General features: G+C 33.9%; 1 protein-coding gene across 1 annotated transcript; it reads left to right on the top strand.

Annotated features, from left to right (window-relative positions):
* The first annotated feature begins 8,922 nt into the window (after positions 1-8,922).
* LOC127063913 (ralA-binding protein 1) lies at positions 8,923-12,598 on the top strand. Its single transcript, XM_050994268.1, has 9 exons — positions 8,923-9,084; positions 9,279-9,417; positions 9,801-10,051; positions 10,173-10,434; positions 10,510-10,690; positions 10,776-11,090; positions 11,180-11,540; positions 11,628-11,881; positions 11,977-12,598. Exons 1-9 carry the CDS (start codon positions 9,000-9,002, stop codon positions 12,076-12,078), a joined length of 1,950 nt encoding a protein of 649 aa, XP_050850225.1. The 5' UTR covers positions 8,923-8,999; the 3' UTR covers positions 12,079-12,598.
* Positions 12,599-13,102: the final 504 nt, after the last annotated feature.

Here is a 13,102-nt window from a genome sequence, read left to right as displayed (position 1 = left end):
AGATGAAAAAAAAACGCGATGCTTTATCGGGCCAGCTCGCAAGGCACCTTTTAATTTTTCACGAACAGGTAGGTCTTAGGCGTTAGTGAATCTTAGCAAATTAGCAACATAGAAATGCCGTATCTCGTACCTAAGGAAAGAAAATAAAAGCGAAGGAGCGTATTTAGCGTAATGCATAAAGGAAAGAATCCTTAGCCGATAAGAACGTCTCATAGCTTCGTAGGGATAATAAGCTCATTGTGACAGCAATCAGACGTGGCTGCCCCGCGGTCGAATCGCCAGTAACTCTATCTCCCTTTACCATCCTAGATCCTCGATAATAAACCCTAACTCGATCGATCTGTCGCACGATAGAGAAAAATCTGGAACGTACGCAAAGGAGTTAAACAGCGTAATCTATCGAAGGAGTAGTAGCGAACATTAATGGGAGTAATATTTTTAAAAATTCATCAATACGATTTACATCTATACAATCAATTTTAAACGAATGCGAATGAATTTTAAAAATCAACTTCCAGACACGAGTTATCTCTTAAACGTTTTTAATGGTTTTTCAAAGGAAACATCGGATGTCATTTTTAAACGAACGAATACTCGACGAAAATGTACATCGAAAAGATTAACATGCATACCTGTTTATACGTATGTACATACACACACATATATACACATATATACACATATATACATACATATGTGATTGCGACGACGCGACACAGTGGTCTCAGGCCGAACGAGCGTTCCGCTCCAACCGCTCTCCGTTGTTTTCGATTTGCTTGGTGCAAACAGCATCGAGAAATTCGATAATTTTCCAGAGCATCCACAAACATCGTTACTAACCGACCACCTCAATTCGCGTCGGCTGCACTCTCATGAAACATTATGCGCGCCCCGCTTAATGAGATTGATGCAATCGCCTGATGCGTTTAATGCTACCAATTTACATTGGGCCCTAATATCGTGCGCGCGCGCAGACATTCCACTAATGGAGTCGCTAATGAGAAACAGAAGCAACCCTTTCACCCATCCACCCACGTCGTCTCTACCTCTTCGTCTCTCTCTCTCTCTCTCTCTCTCTCGTCCTCTATCTATCTCTCTCTCTCTCTTTCACTCTCTCTTTCTTCCATTTTTAACGATGCGTATAACCGAGTCGTTTAATTCAACGAACGCGATAATTCGTTTACATTACCCCGAAGAAACTCGTTTATTTATCGTTATTCGAATGAACGAGTAACTACGCGATTCAAAAATCATTATTATTATTATTATTATTATTATTATTATTATTATTATTATTATTATTATTATTATTATTATTATCATCATCATCATCATTATCATCATCATCATAATTCACAGAAAATTCTTTCTATCTTCATTCTTCCACATTCGATTTTTAATCGATAAATCACAGTAAATTTTATCGTAGACATGACGTAGAAAGGAAGAAAAGGTAATCTTAATTCTTAATCAACCTCGTGACAATCCTGAAATCCGCTCGCGGTTTTAGCAATCAAAAATATAGGTACCTACGTGACGCGATGAGCAGCGACGCATTTTATTATTCGCGATAATGCGTATAAATTTAAATAATTGTTGGATATTTTGTATGCACGTTCGTTCGTTCGTTCATTCGCTCATTCGTTCGTTCGTCCGTTCGTTCGTTCGTTCGTTCGTTCGTTCGTTTGCGTAAATTCAGATCGGAAAGGCAATCAAAGAATTATCCGCAGTGCGGATATAACCACGCGAAACCAGTCCCGACGACGGTTACGAATGAAGCACGGCTTACGTAATCGGACTTGTCTGCGTTAACGATTTTATGGGACCTCGTCTAATGGGATTATCGGATTACTTCCATGTCCGTACGAGTACTCCCTCGCGATTTATTACTACCGTACGTTGGTGGATTATGCTGCTCATTCTTGGATCTCCTTCCTCGTACGAAGCCGCAATACTCTCGCGGGAACCTTTAAACTCGGCATTCGTGACACTCGCGGACGAACGAATCAAAATGAAAAGTGCTTCTAAATCGAATCGAAGTTCGCAGAAGCAAAGTCGATCACGTCGAACATTTCTTTCATTGAACGTTCAATCAAGATCGAGACACGTGACAGTCGCGTAAAATTCAAATAGCCGAACACTTTTCGTCATCATCGGACGACACGTCTAATGGCCTTTTTATAAAGGTATTATATCGTTCACGATTTTTCAAAAGTATATCTCTTCTCGATCAACAGAAAAATACGAACGTGATTCTATACAAACATTGAAAGGAAACACGAAATGGATATTATAACTTAATAATTAAATATTAAAAGTTTCGTAAGAGGAAACATGATTCATAAACTCCTCGAATAACGTCTTCTTTAGCTAGATCAAAAATTGTTAAATTATTCCTATCCAAAACTAAATAACGACAATCTTTTCGTACCTAATATCATGAAAAAACAGGCATGTCAAATCCATTTCGTTTCACGAATAAAGTAAACTAATTTGGACTAACAGGTTGAGTACCATCTGTTGCAATTTCCAAATTTTTCATCCATTTCTTTCTCATAAAATTTATATATGATGTATAAAAAAACACACATACACACAAATTGCAAATTTAATACGTGAAATTGTATACGTGCAGTCAACATATCTTTTAATCATTCAAAGAAGTTACATGAGCCTAATACTTTGACATGCCTGTCATACAATCCTACCCCTTGAAAAAAAATGAGTGATCGAGAGAAATCCCATTACCATCATCTCAATCGCTCGTATCCAAAAGAAAAAAAAAAGGAAAAGAAAAAAGTAAAAAAAAAAAAGAAAAAAGGAAAGAAAAGGAAAAAAGAATAAAAACAAGGTCGTAAAATAATCGACACATTCCCGTCGAATACTTATCCCAAGTCGCTATCCCTTACTACAAGCCATCCTTCTGTTTCTCATCCCCTAACGCGCGTGTCTACGTACAAATACGATATCAACGAGGCACCCTTAACAATCGTAAGAGCGTGGCTTCTAGGTGGTGGTCCATAGTCGATAGATTAAAAACGAGGGATGCTGTATAATACGTACATACGTAGCGATCCTTTGGCATATGGGAACGAAATGTACGGGATAAGTTCTCCCTTCGTTTCTCCTTTGCGTACCCTCCACCCAGAATCGAGGACGTTTTCAATCAAGGGACAATCATCCCTCGACGAGCAATCGAACCTTTTTATCGAATCATCGTAGACATGCATCACCATTTCCCTCTTTTTTCTCCTCGCCCCTTCTCCTTCGCATCGCGCCCTTTTCGCTTCGAACGATACGTATATACCCATATATATATATATAGATACATATATAGATACATATATAAACACATACAGGCACACAGAACCGACGAAGATACATACGTACATACATACATAAATACGTACATACATACATACATATATACATACATACATACATATATAAATCCCTCGTCATTCTTCGTCCTATATCCATGGTAAAACGACAAGAAGATTTTTCGAAACGATCCGAGAGAAAAAGAGGAGAAAAGAATCAATCGCGTTGCTTATGCAACTTTTCTGTCTTTTCTCTGCTACTCATACCCAATTCCATCTCCCGAAGATAAAAATAAAAAAAGAAAAGAATCGAAAGAACGTATAGGTATATGTACGTACGCGATAAAGACGTACGAGTGTAAATATATACATATATATATATACATATAAATATAAATATATACATACATATAGTATATAGGATATATGTTAATATCGTATACACGTATTACATGATATATTTGGCGAGTGTACGTGCATCCTTGCGTATGCGTGCGAGCGACACTATTCTGTTGGAATGCATTACGCACGTAACACGCGACAGGACCGCGGGGCAATGATGTATAGAGAGCGATGAAAGAATGAATGGAAGCGTGTGTACTGTGTATATGTGTGCAAGAGAGAAAATGAGAGAGAAAGAGAGAGAGAAAGAAAGAAAGAGAGAGAGAGAGAGAGAGAGAGAGAAATAGGGAGACAGAGAAAGAAATAGTAAGGCATATTATTTCCTTCGACTTTTCACGGTACACGATTGGAGGATAACGAATTGAACTGTTTTTCATGTTTGCTTTTTATTAATATGATTAATAGTCTATTGTTATGATATAATTTACTATCGTTATAGTTAGATAATGAAATCGGTCCATTTTGTCGGGTTGAAAAATAATAAAATAAACGAGGACGTTGGAGAGTTCTCAAATAAAGGAAAGAAAAAAAAAGAAAAATAGAGAGGGACAGAGAAACAGAGAAAAGAAATCCAAATCGAACGAACATCAACGTTCGATTCACGATTTTCAACGGCTTGCGATCGTTTTCCTATTTTAGCGAGCACCATTAGTGTTCCACCGTCATTGTCAACCGGCTCGATTTACCGATAGACCATAAAAGCCATCGGCCGCGTTTCGAAACGACGCACTCCGATTATGATCGTTCTCGCGAGCACGAACGTTCGCTGCATAATGCGCCTCGCGAATTGTGCAATTGCGTTAAACCGACGTACCGAGTATCGGCATTCTCGTTAAGTATCGATTCCTCGATCGTGAGCATTAATAACGATGGACTTGTAATGGTAAGAGAAGATAGAAGCTATTTTGGCGAACGATATAAACGAACCAATTGTTATCGATATTTCGAACGATAGTTTTCTTTTTGCCTTTTTTGATTTCTTTTTCTTTTTCTTTTCTTTTTTCCTTTCTTTTTTCTTTTTTTTTTTTTTTTTTAATCATATCTTTCAAGAATTCTTCCAAGATATTTTTTTCTTTTCAATGTATTATTCAATTCGTGTCCTCTTTTCGTCCATGAATTTTCCAATGAGAAGAAAATTAAGATCAAGAGGAAAAGACAGTCTTAACGGGCTCTCAAACGAAGACAGAAGCTATAGGTATGCGTGAGTATGTACGCTCGATGTGTTGTTCGATGCAACAGAAAGTGTAACTCTGAAATAGCGCGAGTAAATGGGAAAAGATGGTAGAGAGTATAAGTGTGTAAGCTACCTGTGCCTTGTAACAAACTATATATGTATATGTGTATATATATATATGTATATATTAGAGACAAAAAAGGGGGATACAGATATAAAACAGCTCGTACGTATATAGACATATATAAAAAATTAAAAAAATAAAAAATATATATATATATATGTATACATACATACATAACTCTTACGGTAATCTATTCGAAATAATCGTTGCCGTCTCTTCTGAAACAAAAAAAAAAAGAAAAAAGAGAACCCCTCTCAGAATTTCATTCAGCGTACGTGTGTGCGAAGAAAGAGCGAGAGCGAGAGAGCGAGAGAGCGAGAGAGCGAGAGAGCGAGAGAGAGAAAGAGAAAGAGAGAGAGAGCGCAAGAAAGAAAGAGAAAAACGAAGAGCTGCGAATTGGAAGAGGAAGGAAAAGGAAGGAGAACAGAAACAAAAAGAACAAAAAGAAAAAAAAAGAAGAAATATGTTGTTGAATAAAATAGCAATAATCGAATCTCAGACTGAATTATAATTGAATATTATACCGCAATCTTTGTTGTCGCGACAGCGACGCGTGAGCGTGTTAATTATTATAAATACTGTTACAGTGTCTTGCTACATTTGGGGAGATTGAAATAAAATCTCGATGCTCGAAAAGAGAAGGATTTCATTTCGGTGCACGCGTGCTCGAATATTCCAAGGCTTTATTAGCGCGTCCGCTTTCTTTTTTTTCTATTTTTTCCAAATCTTTTTCTGTTTTTTTTTTTTTTAAGTTGAAAAGCAAGTAAAATCCAAACACACACACATATATATATACATGCATGTTGCTTAGAAAATACATTCGTTTCGAAGTTCCCTGATAGCGTGCTCGTACTTGAACGATTTTTTTTTACATACAAAGCTTTTGCTGCATTAATTTTCAATAATATAATTTCCTATTTCTTTTATGACATAGGAAGGAGAACGAAACTTCTTCCGAAAGAGTTCTTCAACTCTTGAAAGTATTGAAAATTCCGGCTAGAACGCAAGAAAAGTAGTAGAAACTTTCTGGTGAAGTTAACTCGCGATTTTTTTGTCGCGGAATAACAAACGGGTTGCGTTTTTGCGCCGAGAAAACAATCGGTCATCAGTGAAGGCAAATCGACTTCTCGTGCTTCGGCGCACCGTCGAATTTCCGGGCGTTGCGAAAAGCAACGACCGTCCAGCAGCGCCCTTTTTCTCACTTTTAAAGCTGAATTTATCGTTCGGCAGACCTTCCTTTCTTTCCTTCCGTAGACCGGACACAAGAGAGAGAAGGAAAGAGAGAGAGAGAGAGAGAGGGAGAAATAGAGGAAAAGAGGAAAAGAGGGAGAGAGAAAGAGAGAAAGAGAAAAATAGTGACCAATCGGAAAAGGGATACTTCTTTTTGATTTAAGGCTTTTCCCCTCTATTTTCCTTTCCCTTCCTTCCTTTCTCTCCATCTCGTCCCTTCTATCTCTTTCTCTTTTTCTCTCTCTGAGCAGTCAGCATACCTATTTTTCGCTGTGTACAGTTCTAAACGATACACAGACATAAATTCTTTCCGCTTAGTGGCGCGTGTTGAAATCGAAATTCGGAATGAGTTACATACGAACGAAAATAAATTTCTCAGGGAAACAGGATGACGCAGAAGATAAAAAGAGAGAAAATCTGTTGAAACTGCAAAGAAAAGGTAAATCGATTCTTATAGTTAGTTTCTTTTAGCCGTATTCATAAATATATTCAAAATACTTCGAATAGAATTTATTTTTAAATGGTTACGTTCTTGTCATCATTGAGATCACATGCGAATTTTATAACACACACATACATACACACACACCATTACACATATTCGATTTAGTATCTGTTATGGATCTCGTAGATGGACCTTTCTTCTTTTCATTCGAGTGAAACCAATGGAATCGCCATTGGAACGACATTTCTCGGATTGAAAAATATCATCTGTCCTATGCGTATTCTGAAAGACATCCAAGTAGACACGTGCCTGGTTGATCCTACTTACGGCTACAAGATGTGTTTCGTAGTCTTGTAAACGGAGCCGATTTAAATTGCATGTCAGCACAACCGACCATTCGTGTGGCGAGATCTCAGAGAATCTCGAATATACGAGAACAAAATTTTTAGAATTTCTGCGATCCATTTAGAACGGATATTTTCGATTGAATTCGAAAGTAAATAAAACGTATTAGACGTAATTTATGTTAATTTAAAAGAATGTTAGTTCAAAAAGAAAAAAAGTAAAAGTAAAAGGAAAATACTTTTTCCTTGATTTTTTGATATAGTTATCGAAGATTTAGGCGAAAGGAAGATAAGAAGGATAAAGAGATTACGCGTCGAAAGTTTGAGAAGTCTTCATCGATACTTCTTTAATCCTCTTACGGCTTATTGATTTTAGCATTATTCTCTTCTCGAACAAATGCGCCTATTTTAATCGTTGCACTCGAAGAATGAAATAAAGGTAAGACTAATCGTGTTAATATCGGTTCTTGGACGTTCTCAAACGAGCTTCACGATATTTCTTATAGATAAAATCATCATTATAAACGATTATTATCGTTTATTTCTTTTCTTGTTTCTTCCTTTTTTGTTTTTAATAGCATTTAGATAGTATAATAATATTTAGAGATAGTATAATATTTTGCAATAGGATAAAGTGAAAGCGTTAAAAATTGGATACCATTGATGAAACGATGCGTTTCGAAAAAGAGCTTTGCTCAAGGCTTTTCACAAAAATACATATAAACTTTCGGTTCACCGTTAAACTCGTAAAATCTACGTTAAATCAATGTCAGTATACCGTTAAGAGTAACTTCGGCCGTTTATAATCATTTTACGGATACCTCAAAATTTATGGTTGGTTTCTTAAAAGGATACTGCATAGGCCGTGCACGTAAAAACGTTATCGCAATATTAAAGATACTTTCGGGCGGTAGACTCATGTCCAGGTTGTATCTGAATTTAAGATGTAATTAAATTTCACGAGGAAGCTTACTGGAAACTTTACTACGAAACTTTACAATACCTCTAGTTCTTTCTTTTTTTTTTTTAACTTTATTTCTTCTTCTTCTTCTTCTTTTTGTTTTTCTTTAATGGGCGTATCAGTTAATGGAACAATCATCTTGATGATATCAATTTTCAATTTCTCTCATTAGGATTTTCGTTTCGATTTTACTGCATTATAAAGAAAATCTCGAAAATGCAACATACGATATAACGACATTAATTATTTCGTATAACATGGAAAATTTCTCTGGAAAATTATTGCTAAATGCCTAAAACTTATGATTAATCTTTAGAAAACATTGCCTTGAAACAAACGACCTTCCAAAGGGAATTAATTCCAGCAAGAAACAGTCCCATAATCGTGATATATCGCGTCATTAGCAGTGTATAATAAGTTAGATATCCACTGACAAGAACGTCTATATACTACTACCCAGTATACTCTCGTAGCCTTTCTTCAAGATATAAACACGAGAGAAAATACTTTTCGTTTATGGCCAAGACAAGCTGAGCTCGTTAAAGAAAATCGAATCGTAGTTTTTCCAGAGGCAAACTTTTATTGGTACTATTCGCTCGATCTTTCTTCTGGACTCTTTCTCATCATTCGTAACAATCTAACAAGCATTTAAAAAGTTGGATGAACGCGATTTTCGTTTTCCATTTCGAGGAAAGGTTTGTACATGTAAAAAGTATTTAAGACTTTTATGCACTGTCGAAGAAAAAAATTAAAGTTATATCGGATTTAAAAAAGAATTGATGCTTTCTTAAATATTCTTAACGATTGAATTTAAAGAATTATACTCATATCTATGCAACTATATGTGGTATAGATATTAGAAATCAGTCCTTGACGAAAAGAAATTTAATTTGAATAATAATTCGATCGATCGTATCGATAGTTCTCTCTCGAATAAAATTCGAGTATTCTCGAGTATCGCGTGTACGTTCGAGCGAAGTGTCAAACGGACAGAAAAGGATGGACTTCGAAAGTCCTGATGTTGAAAAAGAATTTCCAGGATTGTACGCCTCGGAATCAGCCAAGAAAAGTAACGAGAGTGATTGTACGTAATAAAAATCATGACATTAATAATGTGAGACTTTTGTACGAAGAGTACGAAGAGGTTATGTATCTGTCATTTGATCCAATTACTGATTCCAAATAATCATTTTACATAACGTTCTACGTCTTTCATCTCTCAAAACGTCTTTAATATGTAAAATATCGATCAATCTACATATTTCTTTTCGATTTCAGTTAGCGACGAAGGTGGTCACGAGAAACATTCGAAAAAGGAGCTCCTCGGTGGTAAACGCAAAGAGAAAAAAGATCGTAAGGACAGGGGCTATGCCACATTAGAAGGTGAAAGTTCACCAGACGAGGATCAGGAAACAAAGTAATTTTGTCATTACTGTAGTTTATTCACTATTGCTATAAATGATAAATATCATATAATTGCTTGTACATGTTATACATTTGTACGGTACTAATTTCTTACCATTGTCACATTTATGATAATTAGATTTTAACTATCATCTCAAATCATATCATTTGACTAAGCAGTTTGTTTCACTCTCAACTTTGTTGGATCATTTCAAAATGGAAAATAATTTGATCTCAAGTTTTTGCGATTTAATATTATTTTTTATATTAGTTCTAATCTGTGTTGTTAATGTGTACTTCATTATTAGAGTTTTAATTCTATATGCACGAGCATAATAAAATTTTTTTCCATATCAAATATTGCTTCTATTAGGTTATATTTAATATGTTTCATAGAAGTCCTTCAAAATCAAAAAAAACCAAAGCTTTTAAATTTCCTTCAAAGAAAGAAAAACGTGAAAAATCCAGAGAGAAGGAGGCAAAGGAAAAAGATGTTGAAAAGGAGAAAGATAAAAAAAAGAAAGACAAAGACGATAAAGATGCAGAGAAGGATAAACGTAAAGACAAAGATAAAGACAAATCTAAGCAAAAGTTAAAAGATAGAAAGAAAGGAAAACATGCTGGCGAAGAAGGTTTAGATATTGGCGGTAAAATATGTCTTTTTAATTATTATGTTTTATTTTATTTATTATGTTAATTGTTATCTTTGATTAAAATATGTCAAGTAATATCAATAAAAAATTGATATATATATTTCGTTTGTATTAGAGGAGCAACCGATTTTTGGTGTCACTTTAAGTCTTGCAGTTGAAAGAAGCCGATGTCATGATGGAATAGAATTACCATTAGTTGTACGCGATTGTATTGACTATGTTGAAGAACATGGTATGAATATAGAATGCCTGTATAAAATCCCTGGAGTAAAATCTAAAATACAAAATTTAAAAAAGCTTTATAATCAGCGAGAGACTGTAAATATAGCAGAGTTTGAACCTACGGTAGCTACAAGCTTATTGGTACTTTTTCTTAGGTTTGTATTTCAAAATTTTATTTTACATATTGTTTCAAGTTCCGATATCCCAAAACTCACATAATGGCGATGCAGAGAATTGCCAGAACCTGTTTTAGAGAATAGTGAGACAATATCAAGATTTGAACAAGCTGCATCAACAAAAGAAATTGCTCAACGGGAGTCGCAACTGCTACAGTTAACACATCAATTACCAAAATGCAATAGAACTCTTCTTGCATGGGTCACTCTACATTTAGATCATGTTGCAGCCCGTGTATGTTATGTGATAATTTACAACTTTAATAGATCTATATAAATAGAATAATTATTAAAAGACTAAACAGTTGATTCTATTTTAGGAAAAAACTACTAAAATGAATGCCCAGACAATATCCATGACATTAAGTCCGGTTTTACAAATGAGTCACAGGTTACTATCCGCCTTACTTTTTCACTGCAAAGCGCTTTTTCCTGATGTACAATTAAAAAAGTACATTCCACCACTTTCGTCTGGTAGTACGAATTTACCAGAAACTGTAGAAAGTATAGCTGCTGAGTTAGCCAAGCAGGAATCATTGTTGTCACAAATTCATATGCAAATGAATGCAGGTTTTGTTACAAAATCAAAAGAAGAAGAATTATGGGAAGTACAACGTATGATAACGCAATTAAAGGTAAAATTTTTCGATTAAAAGTAAATTGTTTAAAAGTAGTTATAATAAAGAAGGATTTAACTTTTACTTATTATCAAATATATCGATAGAGAAAGTATAAAACAGTTCAGAAACTTGAAGGCACAGCACAAAAAAGTTTGGATGAAGAAGTAAAGTCAAGTGATGAGAATTCCATAGATCCAAATTTACAAAAATCAAAAGTTATTGAAAAAGAAACTGGATATTTAAAAGTAGAGGGACCGAAATCATCTAACTCGATTGTAAAAAAAAATAATCTACAGCACAATGTAGAAGAAATTAAGGATAAGTGTCCAACTTGTACAGGATCGAATACAAGTATTATACAAAATGAACGAAAAATAAATTCGCAAGAATTAGACGTGGTAGATTCTGCCGAATCATCTACTATGATTCAAAATAAAGAACAAGAATCTAAAGGAGATAACACTGGTATATTAGATATATTATTTTTTAAACAATTTTGTATAATTACAATATATTTAGATATAAGAGATTTAATAAAAGTGCTAATTATAGAATCTGAAGCAGAGGATGCTATAGCTAAATTAAGAGAAAGTTTAATTTATGAAGAGTTATTAGATATGCAAGCATTATTAAAATCTCGTATTACTCAAGAAAAAAGTGAGATTAAACGACTCAAAGAAATGCTTCTTATGATAACAGAACGAGAGCCAGATAAAAAACCAAAACCAAAAGAAAGAGTTCATTCTCCAAATGAAGCTGAAATAACAGCTATGATACAATTAGCCAAAGAAAATCAATTATTAGAGGTATTTTTCATAACATATCCTTTTTTATTACAAATTATTTTTATTTATTTTATTCTATTTCAACTAAGTGCAATTTATTTAATTTTATTTAATAGAAAAAAATGACAACTTTAATACGTAGCATTATTGAAGAAAAGGATGCTTGTGTCGAATTGCGTGTCCAAATAGCAATTCATCAACTAATGGCAAAGACTTGACCTTAAAACCATAACTGGTTCCTTAGTGTTATAATGATGACATGACAAAAATATTTGAATGAATATTACGTTTTGCACAAAAAAAAAGAATATATAGTTTATAACATGTTATAATTCCTATACTCCTCATAAGTCTATATTCTATTATTCTTCAAAACAGTAAGAGAGTACTTGCTTTATATTCTCCACTATGACCCTTCAGTATTTTACAGTTTGGAAATACATTATTCTATTATTGCACAGAATGTCTTATAATCGTGTTTAATTATGATGACATCATTCCAGTAAAGAATGACTGATTATCAATAGAATAGAAAGGATTGCATATAATCAAATATATTGAACTTTCAATTTTTAATAAATATACAAGAAATGATTAAAATCTAATTACAGATACTTTGTTTTTGAATTAATTTATTTATCTCTTATGATCCGCTGTACAAGTATTATGTAATGTTATGAAAGAAATGAAAATAAATGTAAAAGCAAATATTTAAAATAAAAGTAATGATTGAAATTACTTTGTATTTTATCTGTCATATGTATTGTACTTACAATTGTTAATAGAAAAGTATTTTTTTCATTTCATGTTCATATCTGTTTTTATGACTTTTAAATAATCGAAAGTATTAACTTTAAAGTTTTTACGCGTAGAAGGAAAGAGCTTCGATACTTACACGTTGGAATGCGAAAAAAAAAACATAAAAAATTGCATATAATAGTTTAAATAATTATTCCAAATTAACTATTCTAAATTAATTACTCTAGTTTCTTTGAGATGAGACCCTTGAGAAGGATTCTTGAGTATGGGCCTTTGGACGAGTTGCTGTTTCAATATCTTACAGAACTCTTCCTTTTTTTTTTCATTTCCCCTTCTCTTCTTTCTTTTTCTCCTTCTCTTCTTCATTTATTCTTTTTCTAAGCTTCAGATTAAATGATCTCGGATAGAATAAATCTAATAGAAACATAATTTTTATTAACTTTGACGAAAACCGCATTAGTTTTCCTTTATATCTCAACGAGT

This window comes from Vespula vulgaris, chromosome 1, assembly GCF_905475345.1.
Source record: "Vespula vulgaris chromosome 1, iyVesVulg1.1, whole genome shotgun sequence".
Taxonomy (NCBI): domain Eukaryota; kingdom Metazoa; phylum Arthropoda; class Insecta; order Hymenoptera; family Vespidae; genus Vespula; species Vespula vulgaris.
This window is presented reverse-complemented; position numbering and strand designations above follow the sequence as displayed.

What these genes read in the sequence shown, in the direction of transcription:
- LOC127063913 (XM_050994268.1), top strand. Translation starts at nt 9,000, where the DNA reads ATGGACTTCGAAAGTCCTGATGTTGAAAAAGAATTTCCAGGATTGTAC. An exon ending in GAAAAGTAACGAGAGTGATT is followed by an intron (nt 9,085 to 9,278) that starts GTACGTAATAAA and finishes TTTCGATTTCAG; the next exon opens with TTAGCGACGAAGGTGGTCAC. An exon ending in ATCTAAAGGAGATAACACTG is followed by an intron (nt 11,541 to 11,627) that starts GTATATTAGATA and finishes TGCTAATTATAG; the next exon opens with AATCTGAAGCAGAGGATGCT.